Consider the following 19,205-nt stretch of genomic DNA (forward strand, 5'->3'; position numbering starts at 1 on the left):
TTAAAACAAGTCAGTGGTCAGATCACAGCTCCTCTGGGTGTTCAGAACCCACCCTCTCTCTGTCAAACCATGAGGCAGTCAAGCTTTATCACCAGCTATAGAAATTTTTAACCTACATCTGCATGGGCCCCTAAAATTACTCATCTGGCTAGATGCATGGAAAATCCAAGCAGAGGCTTAGCAACAGGCTATCAATAATAGTTAGCTAAATGTTCCAAATTAAAGCTAATTAGCACCGTGGTAGGAAACACTGTGTTACACGGCATGGCCTCCTGTCTGTATTCTCTCAAATGATTAATGCTGCACAAGCACACTTAGTGTGGGCTCTTTAAAACAGGTAAGGGCTAGTTGGTCGTGCGGGTGGCAGCCACTCGATGTGTCCCTTCACATCGATGTTTCTCTCTCTCTCTCTCTTCCTCTCTCTCCCTCCCGCTCTATCTGAACAAAAAAAATGGAAAAATATCCTCAGGTGAGGATAAAAAAAAAACAGGTAAGGGCTAAAGATGCACTTGTGGAAGTCAGCAGTTCTTAAAGGTTTCCTGGAAGTAAAGACAAGGTAGTGCTACTGCCCCTGAAAGGTTCAGGTGGAACATCTGGAGGGCAGAATCTGTCTACTGGAATTCATCACTCCTTTACATCCTGTCTCTTCTGCCAAGTTAAGGTCTCCCAAGTGCAAGCTCCCATAATGCAATTTAAATCTAGTTCCTCCTTTATATTACCTCTAGGGAAAAGACTCTGCAAGAGAGGGGAAGCATTTTCTCCATTTAACCCTGACCCAGAGGCTGCATAAGCAGTCTGGCAGGGAAAAGCCTAGGACAATTTTGGGTTCTAATTCTGGTTCTACTGTAAAATAGCTAAGCTCTATAAGCCTCTGTTTATTTATCTTCCCAATTGGGATAATAATATCATCCCTTTATTGAAAGGCCAAATGAACGAGTAAATAAGAAGGAATATGATGTTAAATGCATAGGAATATAGGAGGGTTCACTGGGGAGGACCCTCTGACCTCTGCCTGTAAGGAAAGCCAACCTGAACCCCAAGAGGTGATCTAGGTTATAAGCTGGTGTGGTCATAAGCCTATGCTGCAAAGCTAAGCCAACCAGTGGGAAAGGATGGGGGGAAAAGTCAACTATAAATAAATACTGAGAGCTAAGCAGCCTTCCCAGAAGAGACCCACAATCCCAGCACCTACAGGTGCCAGTAGAAGTGAGAGCTGAGCCCTACACCTCAAAGCCATATGCCCAAATGGGACAGGACTGGAGTATGGCAAAGGGCCCAGGGCTGTCCTAGAGATATCCCTGAGCTGTCGTGGCACCTGGGGAGCGTGTCAGAACTTGCTGGCCCAGGTTAGCTGGGGTGGGCAGTCTAGAATTAGATTCCCTATTGAGCCTGTTTTCAATTCAGAAATTGAATTCAATTCAAGATTCATATGAGTTTCTGACAAAACACTTCTGTCCTATGCCCATTTCTTTTCCGAAGCTCCCCCTTTGCCCACATTCTTTCAATATTATATCTCTACAAATATATAGATATATCTATACATACACATGTATATGTAAGTTTTCTATGAAGAAACAATGGTGTCTAAGACCTCTGCCTAATGCCACTGACCTCACTGAATCAGAGGGCATTCAGAGATCTCATCTAAACATGTCAGTCTCAACTGAGAAGACTGAGCCATGACATGAAGTCACTTGCCCAGGGTCCCATTAACAAGACAGGGCATCCCCAAATTCTGTAGTCTAACTAAGAAACAAGATACCCAGGACCCAGGCCAGGTAGCTCAGTTGGTTAGAGCATCATCCTGATATGCCAAGGTTGCGAGTTTGATCCCCAGTCAGGGCACATACAAGAATCAACCAATGAATGCATGGATAAGTGGAACAACAAATAGATGTTTCTCAATCTCTTCTTCTCTTTCTCAAATAGATAAATACATATTAAAAATTGAGGGGGGGGGGGTGCCCAGGCCTGTGTGGCTAAGTTGATTGGGCATCATCCCATGCACGGGAAGGTTGCCGCTTTGACTCCTTCCTGGTCAGGGCACACACCCAGGTTGCAGGCTCCATCCTCAGTAGGGGGCATGCAGGAGGCAGCCGATTGATGTTTCTTACTCACATTGATGTTCCCATAAGGCTGTCAGCTGATTTCTCAAAAGAAACTTTTCAGGCCATAAGGGAGTGGCAAGAAATATTCAGAGTGATGAAAACCAAGAACCTACAACCAAGATTACTCTATCCTGCAAAGCTATCATTTAGATTTGATGGACACATGAAGAGCTTCCCTGACAAGAAAAAGCTAAAGGAGTTCATCACCACCAAATAGTATATATGAAATGTTGACAGGTCTTCTTGAAGAAGATAAAAAATATGAACAACAAAATGGCAATAAACACATATCTATCAACATTTGAACCTACAAACAAAATAAACAAGAACAAAAACAGACTCAAAGATACAGAGAACTTTTTGTTGGTTGCCAGATGGGAGGGGGTTTGGGGGTATGGACGAAAAAGGTGAAGAGATTAAGAAGTACAAACTGTTTGTTAGACTGAGGAACCTCAGAGGGAAGGGGGAAGGAGGGAGGTGGGCAGGAAGAGATAAACCAAAGAACTTATATGTACAAATGCATAACCAATGGACATAGACATTAGTGTGGGGTAGGCAGGAGGGGGGCAGGAGAGGGGAGGAAAGAGTCAATGGGGGAGAAAAGGAGGGGATATCTATAATATTTTCAACAATAAAGATAAGAATTTTTTAAAAAGATAAATAAAATTCAAATCAAGGAGAAAAAAATGGCTGTAGGGGATATTTTTTCTATTTGGAGAGAAGTCAAAGTCAATTAGTTTTAAAAAGAGCATCTGCCACTTAAATTTATAAAAGGCAACACTGACATTAGAAAACAATGGCTTAAAAGAACAAATATGCCTAGTGGGTACCACCTCAGGAGTGTTTATTTAGGTCCCTTGCTCGAAGCATTGCCATGAGAGTTGCTGCACCAAACTATAAAAATGGAATGGAGCCTGACTTCTAGAGACACTTCTAATGTCCTGGCATGACTTTGGAGGTTCTGAAGGTCTATAAATAGAGGTCTCTATCTATAAGAGAGGCTGCAGTACTCCAAAATGATGACAGTAACTTATTGTCAGTCTTATTGACCTCACTAAAGGAAAAAAAACTATTTTTTTCCTCAGCAAATTTCAAGTTATAATATATCCTTGGGAAGAGTTCATTCCTATCACAGTGAGTTCTTTTCATAAATCCTGGGGATTCGCCACATCTCTGTCTCTTTCTGTGACTGTGATTTATTGGGATTAGACCCGTGCAGTTCATAGGCCTTACACTGTTGTGGGTCTTGGCAGAGATGGTTTTAATGCTGTCGGGGTCCCAGATGACCAGGTCAGCATCAGATCCCACAGCAATGCGGCCTTTCCGGGGGTAAAGGTTGAAGACTTTGGCTGCATTGGTACTGGTCACGGCCACAAACTGGTTCTCGTCCATCTTCCCAGTAACCTGAAGAGTACAATACACACACACACCAAAAGCAGGTCAAGCAAAAAGCTGAAGGGTGGAATGCAACTTAGCAATAAAAGTAAACACAGTTTTGATAAATACAACAACTTAGATGGATGTTAAGGGCATTCTGCTGAGCGAAACAACGAATCTCAAAAGGTCACATATTGTATGGTTTTATTTACATAAACATTCTCAAAACAACAAAGTTACAGAAATGAAGAATAGAATAGGGTGACATGGAGATCCCTCCAGGGGTTAGGGATGGGTGTGACTATAAAGGAGCAGAATGAAGAGGGTCTTTATGCTGACCAAGGAAATGTGCATCTTGTTTGCAGTGGTGGTTACATGAATCTCCATAAGACGAAATGACACAGATACACACAGCACCATTGTTGACCTCTGTGCTTTGATATCTGACTATAATATGTGAGATGCAACTATGGGGGTAAACTGGAGAAGGGTACACAGGCCCTCTCCAAGTTATCTTTGTTACCTTTCTATAATTATTTCAAAGTGAAAGTGACAGGGCTGCAATGCCTCTTGAGGAAACATCATTTGACTTGAGTGGCTGTCCTTTTCAAGATACAGATGCAGACTTAGGCTTCTAGTCTAGCCAGGCTAGAAGTCTCAGCCCCATGTCTGGGTATTTGCAGCAATAGGTGCCAATCACGTTTCCTCACTTCCTTCCTGCACTTTCTCATCTCTACCACTTGAGCTCCATGTCCCTTTAAATGCAGAATTTGAGGACATGACTGCATATCTCTGAGTTAGAAAACCCACTCTAAATCTAGTGCAAAACTGGACAAAGGAAATGAGCTGGTATTAAATGAAAGAGAAAATATCAATGGCCCATAAGCATATGAAAAAAAAATATTCACTCCAATTAGTAACTGAAGGGATTCAATGCAAAACTAAATTCACCAATCAAATCAGCAATATTTGGGGTTTTTTTTATGATAACACCAATTTGGACTTGGTGAAAGAAACTGAGGGATGTCATATACTGCTGGTGGCATTCATATTGATGCAATCTTTCTATAAGTAACTTTGACAACGTATATAGCAAAAGCCTAAAAAATATACACATCCTTTGACCCAGCAATACCACTTCTAGAAATTTCTCCTAGAAGCATAATGAAAGATGTGTCCAAGGATGTTCATCCCAGTAACAAAATTAGATTCCATGTGGGACCATGAACACTGGATCAGTCCAGTGGATTGTGCTTGACAAGCCCAAGAGAGGCTGTCCATTTCTTCAGTAGGATGGGAAGTGGTTATTTGGTTAAAGTACAATTCAGAATGGCATATTCAGATGTAATTTAAAAACTCTATTTCACTGTTCATATCTATCAACAATAAGGAAAATTGTGCTTGGTGATGTTAAGACATAAAAGTACATGACAGCATTAGAATCATCACTACTTCAGCTTTCGTGTGCTCCAAGGCTTTCATAATTCAATTTTTTGGATTCTGTATGATAAAAATAAAATTTCACTGCAGGTGTAACAACTCAGTCACAGTAGAAAATAATTTCCACATAAAGGACATATCCAACTTCTCAACTTAATAAACATTGCAATAAAAAATCAGTTTCAAGACCACTTTTGCAGTACTACCAAATTGTTAGTAGTCAAAACAGAAATAAAAAACTTTTCCTGCATTAAAAAAAATTAGAAATATAAATGTTCAAATAATTGCAAGTGAATTACAGTTCAGCATTAAAATGGAATAGACTGCTATTAAAAAACAAGATTTTCAAATATATTTAAGGATGTGGAGAACTTTTCATGATATAGTATCTTTATAAAAGAGGCCACAAAATAATGTGTATGATGCCATGTTATTTACACACTAATACATGTACATATCATATACACAGATGTGTACTCTTGCACTGGCAAAAAATGGAAAGCCATTTTGCCAACATGTTAATTGTCATTAAATCTGAAAGAGGGTGTTATGAGTAGTTTTTATTCACTTCCATTCGTCTAGAATAAGGATATATTGTTTTCATGATTTAAAAATCAATTGAGAAACAGAAAACTTGTGCTGTTATTATGTTTTAAAGCACTGAAAATGAAAAAGTCACAAGACCCTAAAAGGTCAGTGTATGTTCTCCCAGCCACTGTGGGTCAGTGGACTGAGCGTGTCCCATGGACTGAGAGGTCCCAGTTCAATTTTCAGTCAGGACACATGCCCAGGTTGCAGGCTTGATCCCCGGTAAGGGGCATGCAGGCGGTGGCCAATAGACGTTTCTCTCTCACATAGATGTTTCTATCTCTCTTTTCCTCTCCCTTTAAAAAAAAAAAAATCAATAAAAATATATTGTTTTAAAAAAAAGGTCCTGGCTGGTTTTCTCAGTGGTTAGAGCATCGGCCCATGGACCGGAGAGTCCTGGGTTTGGTTCCTGCTAAGGGCACATACCTCGGTTGCGGTTTGTCCCTGGCCGCGGTTGGGGTCGTGTGGGTGGCAACCAGTCGATGTGTCTCTCTCACATTGATGTTTCTCTCTGTTTCTTCCTCCCCTTCTCCCTCCCGCTCTATCTGAAAATGAAGGCAAAAAAAAAATGTCCTCGAGTGAGGATAAAATGAATAAATGAATGAATGGATGGATGAATGAATGAATGAAAATTTTAAAAAAGGTCAATGTATGTTCAAAGCAGACTCAACAAAAGCCTGTAGTTGTAGTGGGTAGAAATGCTAAGCCCAGAGAGCCCTAAAAAAAACACTTTTAAGAAAATTGAGTCCATTTCCAATAGAAAATTAACTGAGAAAGTCACCAGGTTGCTAAGGAAGATTTTTCCTGACTGATCAAAAGAGTCACATTTTAAAGACTCTGAATTTTTGGTATTTTTTTAGTCTCGACTGATCAACGATGATAATGATAAAAAACATATATGAAATATTTAGGACGAAATTACCTATATAAGGACTGTCTTGGATTTCCAAATCTAAGAAATATTGTCACACAAGTACCAGCTTCTAGAATTTTCTCAACTGCCATTTCAAGGCCTACATAAGACCCATGGCCCTCAGATGAGGAGGCAGGGGAAAGCTGAGACCAGCTCATGAGTGAGACCACTGCTCCTTACCACAGCCTTATCCCAGATGACGGACATCCGCTCCTCGGTGCCATTGGTACCTTCAGGGATCAGCGTGAAGTTGTCCTTTCCTACAGCCTTCTGGGCAGTGTTGAAAGTACAATGGGCACTGCCAGTGACCTGCAGATCTCCACTAGAAGGAAAACATATGACTACCTTTTAACTAATCTTTGACTTTAAATCATCAAATTTCAATGTATTTTTTAATTCGCCAGGGCACAGATAGCTTTTGAAATAACCTATCCTCCCTTCAGGAGATAGGAAATTTGGAAAGATATGACATGATACTGAAGCTTCAGTGTAATACTGTGCATCTAAACCTATTTTGTGAGGCATCTTATGGGTGTCACTGCACCACAGTAAAATACTTTTGATACCTCATTCATCCCCTTTGTTTGACTTTCAACATGGTCCAAGTTTTCATTCTGAATCCCCCCCCCAAGAACAGTGTCAAAGTGATAATCCCCTGTTCCCAGTTAGTGATGGAGTTTGGAGAACAAGGCTCTGCCTGTCTGCAAGCCTGCTTTTGCCCACCACATTGTAACCTGCCAGGTCATGTTGGGTCTTAGCAAAAACTGAGCATGGAAAGTGTGAACAAGTGACCAAGACTCACCAGGACAGCAAGGAGTTCAGAAAGTCTGGAGTGGTCGGGTCCGGGCTCAGGGGTGGGGAGGTGACAAAAGCAGCAGCCTTGGCCCAGTTCTTGCTCCAGTAGTGGGAGCCATCAGTTCCCAAGCTGGCAGTAACAGGCTCGCCGTACACCACGGTTCCTGACAACAGAACAATAGCATTGAGTTCCATGCAGTGAGGAAACCACCCTTATTGGGAGTAGCCACTTGCCTGCAGCATGTCAGACTCTCGCCATCCCTTCAAAGAAGGTGCCCACCTGCTCTCACAGGTGAGGACACTGATGCCTGAGGAGGTCATATACCTCAGCCACCAATTCAAAGTGTGTTCCCCAAGAGCTAGCCTTGGGACCTTGCTCTTCTAACTCAACACACTCTCCCTAGGTGATCCCAAATGTCCCACTTCCTACACTACTGATTCTCAAATCTATTATCATTCTCAGACTGAAGGGAGCTGCCCTTAACACTACCAGATTCACAGCCGACTTTGTAAGAGAAACAAAGGACTTTGCACAGTTCAGTACTGAGATTTCAGAGCTTCCAGAAGACTACTCTAGCTCTATTAATACATTGTCAAGAAAGAATGTCAGTTCCCTGATGCTCAAATCATGTCTTCTCTGTCCATCACGCACAAGCCAGAAAGGTGGGAATCATTTATATCCATCAAATGCTAATGCTTTAATGCATGAAATACATCTTTTCCTCCACTCCACGTACCATCCCTAAAATCTTTCATCATTGCCCGGCCAGTGTGGCTCAGTGGACTGAGTGTGGACTGAGAGGTCCACTTTGATTCCCAGTCAGGGCACATGCACAGGATTGAGGTTGTGGGCTCAGTCCCCAGTAGGGGGTGTGCAGGAGGCAGCCAACGAAAGTTTCTCACATTGATGTTTCTATCTCTCTCTCTAAAAAATCAATAAAAACATATTTTTTAAAAATCCTTCATTATTTCTCCCCAGCTCATTCCAACAGAGCCTCCCAATCAGAGTTCAGATTTATTTTTGCTTTGCTAACCTTCCCTATCTCTCCATTCATTCTCCATGACACTCCCAAAGTGATTTTCCTAAAACATAATCTTCCCAGGCTATGTCCTTGCAAAAAATCCTCCCAAGGAGCATTTTGCCTTCAAGGACAAAAACAAACTCTTCACTGACACATCTGATGCCCTTCACTGTCTGGCAGTCTAACAAAGTTAATCTGCCCATAAACATCATCCAAAACTCAATCCTGTTCTCTACTCCAATAATCCAATAACTACCTCATTTGAATTTTTTGATTCTCCACTAGATGGAGATACCCTGAAGAAAATAAATCTGCCTGTGAATAGGAGGCGCTCAATAAATGTGTTAAGTTGACTAAAGGGTGTAATCTTTTATTAATGAAAGGCATCAGAGCTAGAATTTTATGTCAGGCCAGCCTTACGACCACCAGGAATTCACCTCTCCTCACCTCCTCCTACCACAGGGCTACCCCCATCCCTACAGTGGTCTTTCCAATCCTTCTTTGTTCTCCAAACATAGGGTCCTCAGGACCAAACACTTCTCAGTCAAGAATGTGTTTCCTTTCCTCTCCACAGCCTTTCCAAGGCCTTATCTCTTGATAAACCACAAAGCCTTCTCTGCTGCAGTGAGCTGGCTCCTCCCAGCTGTCCTCTCCAGTCTCAGGAATTTCATAGAGGAGTCCCTGTTTAGCCAGGGAGTGTTAGAGGCCACAGCAGGCAGCTCACTTGGAGAAATCATTAACAATCCAGAAGCCGGAGGGAGGGCTCCAAACCCAAGGGAAGCCTCACCCAGAAGAAAGCTCCCAAGAGAAAAAGGGTCACTGCTCAGAATCACCTGCAAGGTCTCGAGTTCCTGACCTACGCAAAGCCTCCCAGGGAGCATTTGGTCTGAGCCAGCTTTGTAAACAGCTCCAGCTCATCCCAAAGCAGAAAAACACTGCATAACAAGAAGGCCTTGGATGCTGCCAAGTCCGTTTATGAAAAGCAAATGGCTGAGCAAGACCCAGCACCTGCTGGTGGTTCTCACAGTACTGGTGGTTCTCACAGGGCCTCCGTTCCCAGCTTTGGGTTTGTAGCTCTTCTGCTCAGCCAGGTCTGATGTTCCTGCTGGCTATTGTCATAGCACAAGGGTAAGGTTGGTACAGGTCATTGGGAAAACAAAGAACTCATAACCCTAAAGGTTTCCTGGTTTTGTTGACATAAAAAAGTTCAAGAGAACAGAACCACTTGGAAAAGAAAAGAGTGGCTTACTGGTCTTTGAAAAATCCTTGATCAAGCATAAACAGTTTCCTAATTTCCCTGTAACTTGCTATTGCTCATCCTCAACCTGAATCTGCTCTTTGGTCCTGCTTTGGGGAAACTTGAGTACAAGGAGGGTAGGTTCCTGAATGCACCCTGAATCCCACACATATGAGTGCCCTCATCTGTGGTCATCATCTCAGTCTGTGATACACAGCCGCAGTCAAGTGTGGAGCTGGTGCCTGGGCTGGACCCCATTCTCAGCACACAGAACATGCACTCACCACAAAAAAATGAACTCAGCCTCCAACCTCTGGAAAATCCAGAAGTGGGTCAGAGCTCCAAGGCTAATGCTGACCAGACCTGCCTCCTTAGACCCAGGACTCCTGAGCCGAGACCAAGCTGAGACAGGGGCGCTTGGAGAAGGAGAAAGGCATGTTGAGGCTCATTTCTGCCTTGTCCTGTTCAGATTCCAAGCGGTTCCAAGGTGCTTGCTATCTGTTAGTTTATTCCTTTTCTTCAATCCCCAAAGGCAGGACAGGAGTTAAACCATCCTGTGGGAGATCCCCACCTCCAGGGGGAGTGTGGGCCCACAGACGGGGGCCTGCCTCCCAGCACCAATGGCACGCAGCCTGCCCAGGGTGCCCCTTGCGTTTTATACACACTGTACCTGTGCGAGCCATGGATGAGCTTCTGAACCTTAGTCAGGCCACAGACACCACTGACTGCATGCCAGAAACAACCACTAATAATAATAAACCACGGAATAGGCTCAACTGGCTGTTTTGCACTCCTCTGAACACACTGCTGATGCTTTCCTGGTGGAAGTTAGATCTTCTGGTTTTCTTCTCCAGGGAAAGTCTAAACTGAAGGATGTGACCCTGAGCCAGCAGCTGGCAGGTTCTCTAGACAAGCCTGGAATTGTAAGGGCCGTGGGGTGTCGTTTATTCACAAGGAGCCTGAGGACTGAGTGCATTCATGAGGAATAAATGTAAAGCTGGGATTGAGAAATGTTTGACAGCTCCTCCATGAACGAGAAGCAGAACAACTTCAGAGTAGAAACAATGGAAAACCAAGTACGTGTATTTCAACCCACAACCACAAAAGCACAGTTAAACGCTGCCTGGGTCTCTCTCAACATCTCTTGGTGCTTCACTGTCTCTCTACCTCTGTGTCTCTCTGTCTCTCTCTAAGTCTGTGCCAGAACCCAACAGTCCGACCCATCCATAAGTAATCCTGTCAGATTTTGGTACCAAGAATGGTTCCAGAGGAAGAGAATCAAAGTTCTCTGAATGAGTCTGGGGTTTGTGGAATTGGTTCTCTAATCTGATTTGACTTAAAGGCACGAATGACTTGTTTCCAGTAGTGAAGAGAGCACCCCTGCTGCGCACAAGCCACCACCAGATACTCCTGCTACTTATTCTAAGCATTGTTTTGGTTGACCATGTGTTTGATACCTGAGAACATTTGTGTCAACCAGTAAAAGGAGATTGGCTAGTTGTTCCTAATTATGCTGGACAATGGTGAGGAAAGAAAAGGGTGAGCTCAGGGATTCAAACTCATAGCCCAAAAGCCAAGGGCCAAGTGCCACAGCAATGACCCCAAAGTTTCTGTCTGCCCCGAAGGAGATCCTTATCTGCAGTTGCCTCAGGGTTCAGATGGCTGGAAACTAAACCCAGACTCACCAGTGGCTGTATTACAAATGCAAACTGAGTTCCCAACTTCTCTGTTAAAGTGTCTGCTGTTAAAGTGAGGGCAGTGACTGGAAAGGAATTTATGCCTCCAGACAGCCTTGGGGCTCCAGCTGCAACATCAACTCTTCCCCAAGTCTCCAAGACCCCTGGGCCCACCCTGCAAATTTCAAACTTGCCAGTGTCCACAACTTCATGAAATTCCTTAATCTCTCTCTCTCTCTCTCTCTCTCCCTCCCTCCCTCCCTCTTTCTCTCTCTCTCAGTTCTGTTTTTTTGAAGAGCTGTTGTTAACACAAATTTTGGTGAGATTTTATAACATGCACATGCCAATCCATTTCCATATTGTAGTGGTTATCATGTTCGCCTAACATTCACACGTCAAATCGTGTGCCACTCTGTGTCCAAGATTGCTACGTTGTGCATTAGCTTAACACTGAGGATTCATCCCCAAGTAGGGTGGTCCTCGTGGTCCCATAACCACATAGGGTTTAACATCCCTCAGCTGCCACCAGTTGTATTGAACATTTCTGCATCTGGGTGACAATGGTGGGTGAGGAAGACAACGAAGAAGGCTGTCTACCAGGTAAGGTCAGGCACTCACCCTACACACTACCACCCACACACAAAGCATCAGCAGCCTCGCTGGATTTCACATATGGACAAAATGCAGTCTGAGAGCCATTCCAGAGAAATCGCCACAGCGGGTCCTCAGTGGAGAGTGAGCTGGCCAGGAGTCTAGAACCCTAGGTTCCATTTCTCCTGGGCTGAATGATCTGGGGAGCAAAATATTCAATTTCCACATTTCAGTTTCTCTTTCATGATATGAGCCTATTAAGTTGACCAATGTCTAAGTTCTTTTGAAGAGTAAAAATTGCTCAAGGTAGTCTGGTCCTGGCTGTGTTTACATTTCCTTCTCTGAAGAATGGGGATGGTGACAGGCTGTCCTGCTGGATAGCACAGATTAAAGAGGCAGATTTAATCTGTCTCTGGGGAAGAACATGTGGTCATGGTAGGTCAAGTGGGCATGTGAAAATAGTTCTCATTTATATTTTATTTCATATCCTTGCTTACCCAAACACCCCATTTTAGATTTAGAACCAGCAGGTCTCTGGGTGGCTAACATATGGGGATCAATAAGAGAAGAAAATGTAGGATTATGATTTTTCAGCAGCTCCCATCTGCAGAGAAATAGTGAGTCCGTTTCCACAACCTGAGATAGGTGGTGGGCCTTCCTCTGTGCTCTGCCTTCACTTGGCTGCATCTCTTTGGTAACACTGACCATTTGCCATTGTGACTTTCTGCCTATGTCCCTCCTCTCTGGTAAAGGAGCTGAGGGCTAAGACCATTTCTCGTCTGTAGCACAAAGGCCTGAAGTATCACACAGTAAAAGCAAATACTAAAAGCTCTTAAATAAATAAAAAATCTCTCCAATTTATAGATGAAGAAATGGAGCAGCAGAAAGTTGGCCTCACACCTGCCTCCAGGGGCTAGAACCTACCTAAGAAAAGAATCCTTAGCAGAAAACCCTTGCCCTAGGTCAGCAGGCATCTTTCCTGTGATTTTCTAACCAGCCCTTCACTCATCAATCATGATTGAAGCAGGTATACTTATTATGTACATCTTTATGAACAGTATCTCATTTAAGCATCACTGTCACCCTGTGTGATGAGTCGCTATCACTACCCTCTCCTTGCAGATGGACAAATGTGACCTAGAGATGACACCTACCCTGCCTGGCATCATGTGCTAGTGCACAGTGGGCCTGGCATCTGATCCAGGAAAGGATATTGCTCCCAGAATGCGAACGCTTAATGCAGCCTTATATTCTTCTTCTCGATCCATGTTATCCATCAGGCTTCAGTTTTACCAAGTTTGTTGAGGAACTAAACCCCAACAGATACTGACTAGAAGATTGTCACATTTCCCATATTAAAAAAATCTCAAAGCATGAAGTCAGATATTAACATTGATATTCATGGCCTGACGTCAGATGGGCAATGATCAAAACTCATCTCCACCACTTGCCAGCTCCGAGGTCCCATTTACTCGGCTGTAAAGTAAAACAAAGTACAACGACCCCTGCTGGACCACCTCCCAAAGCTGTTCCAACAAGATAGAGTCTTAAGAGCCTAAAAAACCAGTGAGGATTTCTCATTCTTCCTCATAAGCACCCGAATGCATTGGAGATTTTCTGGCAGCTCAAGTTTCTCTGAATCAAAGGCTTCCACGGACTACAGAGTTAGCAAGAATGTGATGCGGGCACAGTTGGGACTTACACCTGGAAGGTTCTGGAATAAACAGACTTAAGTAGTCCTTTCTTCACGCTCACACCCTAATACTCACACAGGATCAAAGTCATAAAGACAACAGAGGGACATCATCAGACACTGAGTCACAGAGTATTAGAATAGGACTGGTTTGTACAATAACAAACTCCAGCTTCATATCTTCAAATGAGAAAACTGAGGCACAGAAAAGAGAAGGATCTCCAGTGCACCTGCCAGGGCTGGCCCAGAGCCCAGCACTCTGCAACCCAGACCAGGCAGCTCTACCTACCCTGACCCAGGTTTGGTGAGAGGCCCGACTCTTCCATCCTCCAATTTGGGCAAGTCTGAATTAAAAAACAAGGCCTCTGTTTTTAAATTATATTAAATTAAATGTTTATTATATTAAAATTACATTAAATGTTTAACTTTTTGTTTCTTATTATCATCTGGCTAGAGTATAGTTGTTAAAACAAATGAGATAAGCTACCCCGTCTTCCCCTTTTCAGACACTGTGCCCACTGTCCCCATGCTACGTGGAAGCAGCAGCTGTGACTAGTGGTGGGTGCTAAGGCTGGTTCCCACATGTGCCTGGCTGTATTACAAATGGGTGCCTGGGTGACAGAGGGCCCAGGGGAGGGAGGGTCTCTAACAGTCATCATCCACAATGTCTCTTAGAAACAACTCACAGCGCATTCTGAGTACATAAAGTTATTTTAGGTGAATGTTCTTTTATTTCAAAAAGGAAACTCCTTCCAGCTGCCAGGAAGAGGACAAGCTTTAGGAAGATGGCAAAGCAGCCACCTGATTTGATCTAGAGCCTGAGGAAAGAAGCCCCAAGAAAGTTCCAGGGAACAGAACCTTCTGGAAAATATCCTTTCTTGGGACTAGCTGACTCAGAGGTGACTCAGCAGCTTCTTCTAGGTCCTGCCCCAAGTCGCCCATCGGTAAGAAAATCCTAGTCCTCCTTATACATGTGGATCCCAGCCCACTGAGAACTAGAAACAAAACCACAGAAGTCAAACTGCTCCCACATTAACAGAAAAAGAGGGATGGAGAGAGAGAGAAATAAAGGGATAGAAGAATGAGAGAGACCAAAAAGAAATAAAGAGACCAGGAGAAAGAAGACACAAATCAAGAGAGAAATGGAGACACAGAGATGGAGAGAATAACAGAACAAGAAATAGAAGCAATGAAAAAATACAAAATTGGAGAGATCCAGAGAGGCAAAAGGGTGGGGAACATAATTGGGAGGAAGGAAAGAAGGAAGAAGGAAAGGAGAGACAAAGGCCCTGATGTGATATTAATGTTCATATCAGGCCAAGAGTCACCTTCAGAGTCCACTATATGTGATCAGGCTCTGTGCATGAAGCTACATTCCCAATCAAGGAACACATGGTGTGATCTAAACTTACTGCCAAGGGCAGGTTACAGCTGGGCTCTGCTGCATCCATAATAAATAAGGTGCCCAGGGAAGAGGCTCTGAAAGCTGCACTTAGTAAATTAGTTTCCAAGAACCTTCTCGATGGAATCCCAGTAATAAGAGAGCCAGCCTCAGCCCAGCATACATTAATATAATGTACAGGGAGTGACCTGGGCACCAGAAGGACTGGACATGACACATCCAGAGCAACATCCCCCACCCCACGCCCCCACAAGTCTCTCTTACCCTAGCGGAAATCAGTACCAGCCACAAGGGAAAATGCATTTTGCAACAGAAAGTTTCCCAGAAGGATGATTCTGTGGCAGATGGAAACTGATGTCATCTGTGAATGTGCCTAGTTTATTTAGACTGCATCAAATTAAAACCAACCTTTTTATAGAAGGGGGTGGCAGGAGGGAAATGTGCCCACACACTCTATGCTGTGTACAGCTTTAAGCAGTGGTTCTCAATCGTCCTAATGCCATGACCCTTTAATACAGTTCTTCGTCTTGTGGTGACCCCCAACCATAAAATTATTTTCGTTGCTACTTCATAACTGTAATTTTGCTACTGTTATGTCTTAGGCGACCCCTGTGAAAGGGTCGTTTGACCCCCAAAGGAGTAGCGCCCCACAGGTTGAGAACCACTGAAATAGAGACGGACAAGGCAACAGCAGTGGGACAGAGAGAGAAACTGGAGCTCCTTGCCTTGCTCAGCTGTAAGTAGGTTAATGCTAGAATGTGCTGAAAGCAGACTACTTGGCATGAGGGTCTGGAAAAGAAGCCTTCCTCTCCTCTGAACCAGCAGCACTTACCCTTTTTCCGGGCCTGGGCGATGACTTCGGCTGCGCTCTTGCTCATCACCTTGGTGATGTACAGGGGACAGTTGGTCTGGTTAGCAATGGTAATCGAACGATTCACGGCTTCAGCCTCAACCTACAGAAGAGCATCTGAATGTGAGAACTGTCCCCACTCCACAAGCTCATCTTTACCCTCCACCCTGCAAAAAAGGCTAAAATAGATGGGAGATCCCTGTGTCCTCAAGGTTCTACTCTGAGTGGCACTATAGAAGGGGGATGTGACTTGCCCTGTATATTAATTGAAGTGAGGGGGCATTCCCTCCTGGCCCTCCTGGATGGTTCTATGTGTGGTCTGCAGGCTAGCATCAGCCAGGAGTCTATAAGAAATGCAGATTCTTGGGCCCTGTCCCAGACCCACAGGATCAGTACCTCTTGGAAATGGGACCCAGAAATATGGGTCTTAACAACTCTAGGTGGTTTTTATGCTTGCTAACATTTGAGAACCACCATGCACAAAAGCATTGCTCCCAATTATAGCACATTTATTCCAGCTGCATGGTCTTGAGTCATGACCTTTAGTGATGTGATCATTTGTGCTGGGCTTCTGTTCGATGCCCACAGAGAAAGCCAGCACTACCAAAGGGACAATGTGGCCTCAAGGGCTCTGGGGATAGAACAGACAGCATTTGTGCAAACCAAAGTCCCTCTGTATGTAAAACATGACCATGGCCAGCAACAGACTGGTACGACCTTCAGCACAAGATGGGAAAGAACTGCTCTAATTAATAATCTGATTCTTTAAACCCAATGCTTCAATAGATGAGATTTCAGAGACCCCATGTGATGACTATTAAATACCTGATCAGGTAAGACTACTTAGAACAAGTTATATCTTACAAAGGAATCAGCCATGTATGAGTAGAATGGGCAACTGAAAAAACAAAACTGTGAAATGATAGATCTTAAAAAGTCTTTTGCTCCCTCTTAAATCATGGCAAAAGGCTGTGGCTTCAACTCTTTGAGGCACAGGGTTAGGTGTTACTCATTCTTTTGTATCCTCCATTGCCCACCCTCAGTAGTTCCCAACTTAATACCCAGTACACAGCAGGTGCTCAAAAATGTTTACTGAACAAATAAATGACTTCACTTTATGTTAATGGTTAAAACTACGCTATTCCATAAAGAGCTGTGATTTTTTTTTCACAAGAAATGACTGAACTCCTTACCAAATCATCTTAGCTAACCAAGTCTCTAGAGAAGCTTGGCCAAGAACTGAAGTTCTATAATTGCATTAACTGGTAATCTAATTTAATAAACTAAGACAACTTCTCTCATGTTAGTCCTTTCAGGCATCAAATATGTGAAGAGAAACGTCTAGAAATCTAAAGACAAACCATAATGGCTCTTGAAAAAAGCTCATTAAACATTCAAATGTTTTTAATTCCTAGAATAGCTAAATGATCAGCTCTCTCTTTCCCCTTGGCTCCAGTTACAACCAAAGTGCCTCTGGCCTGGGTAGCACTGAGGACAGACATCGTGCATCTCTGCAGTCACCTCAAAAATCTTTAGACTAAACAGTGAAAAGGACTCCCCTAGACTCCTCACTGCTTCCTAGGAGTGCCAGTGACTTCCCAATTTATTATCCCAACCAGAAACATTGAAAGTGAATAGAGGCACTATTTATAACTGCATGGGAGCAATGGGTGCGGATTGGACTGGAATGAGTTACCACCCTAATTAGGGAGTAAACGGAGTGAAAGTATCAGTTCTATTGGGCCCCTACCTCAAGAGCACTGGCTTCCAAGAAGACTGGCTTTGGTTTAAAGAATCTGGGTCCCACGGTCCCATCTGGATTTGCTCAACTGCTGTGAGGTTCTGTCCCCTCACCTACCCCAGCCCTGCACAGGCCTGGAGTGAGGGCAGAGGCCAAACTACAAGGTTACCTTGTGGAGAGAAAGGTCTTTTAAATACCAACTCTCCAGTTGCACCCAGAACCATGGAAGGATCCACATTTTACCCTCTGTGTGTACAGGTGTGTGCCTCTGACATACAACATAAACTGTCTTACACACACTGAGCTCTACTTTAAATATTACTGCTTTAAAACATTATAAACATTGTATTAGAGTTAAAAATAAAAACTTTCATTTGCCTCATTGCAGAGCTCTCAGGGTTTTAGGGGTCACTAGCCTTGCTTTCTGATTTTAAAGATGAGGCATCCCGACGTGCAGAGAGGAAAGCAAACTATATAGGAACACACAAAGTATCAGTACACACAACAATGTTAATATACACACCAGTTCTAGGACACACAAGTGTCAGTACACAACATGCTCAGTCCCCTCTCTACCCCCGTCTGCATAACCCTGGCACACCTTTCCCCAAGGCCGTTATAAAGCTCCTTCCCCAGTAAAGAAGTCTTCATCATCGTCACTGCCGAGTCCCCACTCTCTTCCCGGGGGCAGTCTCACGGCTGTAATTCACTCAGAGCCCCTACACTCTTGATTCTACCTAGTTACTTTTCTTCTTCCTCTTTCTTCCTCTCAGAAGGGGTCACATTATCATTCATCTCGCTTCCCCTCACAGGACCTTAATTGTAACATGCAATGCTCGGGCACCACTGATCACTGGGTGATTTCTAGATTTCTGCGTTTAACCGCTCAGCTGCAAACGGGAAGGCCCGGGTGGCCTCCCACGGTTCGGGAGAGCGGAGAGGGGCAGCAAGGCTCGGTGCAGTCCCGGCACACGACTACCATCAGGAAGCTGGCGGCGGGTCACCAAATGGGCCGGAACTACATTCTCGTGTGCCATGAACTACCATATCCTATGTATTAGCAGCATCTCCCTAGCTGAACTGTGAAGCTGAGTTCCCTCAGAATGGCTCTATGTTTTATTACCTTTATCATTCATGTAGGGCCTAATATACAACAGATCCCCAGCAACAAAATGAAATCATCACCAGTAGTCGAGGGCGAAGGTGTCGGATGTGCCTGGCGTTTGACAGGCTGTCATAAGAGGCACCAAGTCCTGTGCCTGGCAGAGGGCAGGTGCCTCTGAATCAGCTGAGAAAAGGATGACCTTGGAAAGCAGACAGAAGAGAAAGCCCCCAACAGCAGCCCCTCATGAGACAAGGGGACCCTCCCAAAGGAGCCAAGAGCTCCCCATATTGGAGCGTTCCAGGATCGGCCAGCCTCCAAAGAAGCCTTCTAATCCACTGCTGTGGATTCTGAAATTCTCAGAGCAACAACTACTACAAGAGAAGTCTCCTGTGTCAATCATGGAAAAATGGTCTTGATTTTTATGGTCAAAATGGCAACTAGAACAGTGCTCCTCTGGGAGTTTTGGCCTGTCCGGTGAACCCAGGGCAGGCTTTGCATTCTGTTTTGGGGTTTGCAGGGATCTGAGGACGCCGAGCAGACAATAGGGGAGAGCAGGAAGCAAGCCCCACAAAGACTCTAAATTTATAAGCACATGGCTCACAGAAACAGCCCCATGTGACAGGGTGAGTAGCATTTGCTTTCTCAGAGCCACCATCTTCTGCAACCT

At 44.0% G+C, this 19,205-nt stretch overlaps 1 protein-coding gene across 2 annotated transcripts in view; it reads right to left on the reverse strand.

Annotated features, from left to right (window-relative positions):
• Positions 1–19,205, reverse strand: part of DPYSL2 (dihydropyrimidinase like 2) — a 149,945-nt gene that overhangs the window by 6,144 nt on the left and 124,596 nt on the right. For both annotated transcript variants that reach the window (XM_036240655.1, XM_036240656.1), the window contains exons 8-11: positions 15,675–15,795; positions 7,229–7,385; positions 6,607–6,748; positions 3,342–3,512 (exon numbers count right to left, since the gene is read on the reverse strand). In XM_036240655.1, coding sequence (XP_036096548.1) covers positions 3,342–3,512; positions 6,607–6,748; positions 7,229–7,385; positions 15,675–15,795 — 591 coding nt within the window. The remainder of the gene's footprint in view (positions 1–3,341; positions 3,513–6,606; positions 6,749–7,228; positions 7,386–15,674; positions 15,796–19,205) is intronic.

The sequence above is a fragment of the Molossus molossus genome, unplaced genomic scaffold (assembly GCF_014108415.1).
Source record: "Molossus molossus isolate mMolMol1 unplaced genomic scaffold, mMolMol1.p scaffold_m16_p_4, whole genome shotgun sequence".
NCBI lineage: Eukaryota > Metazoa > Chordata > Mammalia > Chiroptera > Molossidae > Molossus > Molossus molossus.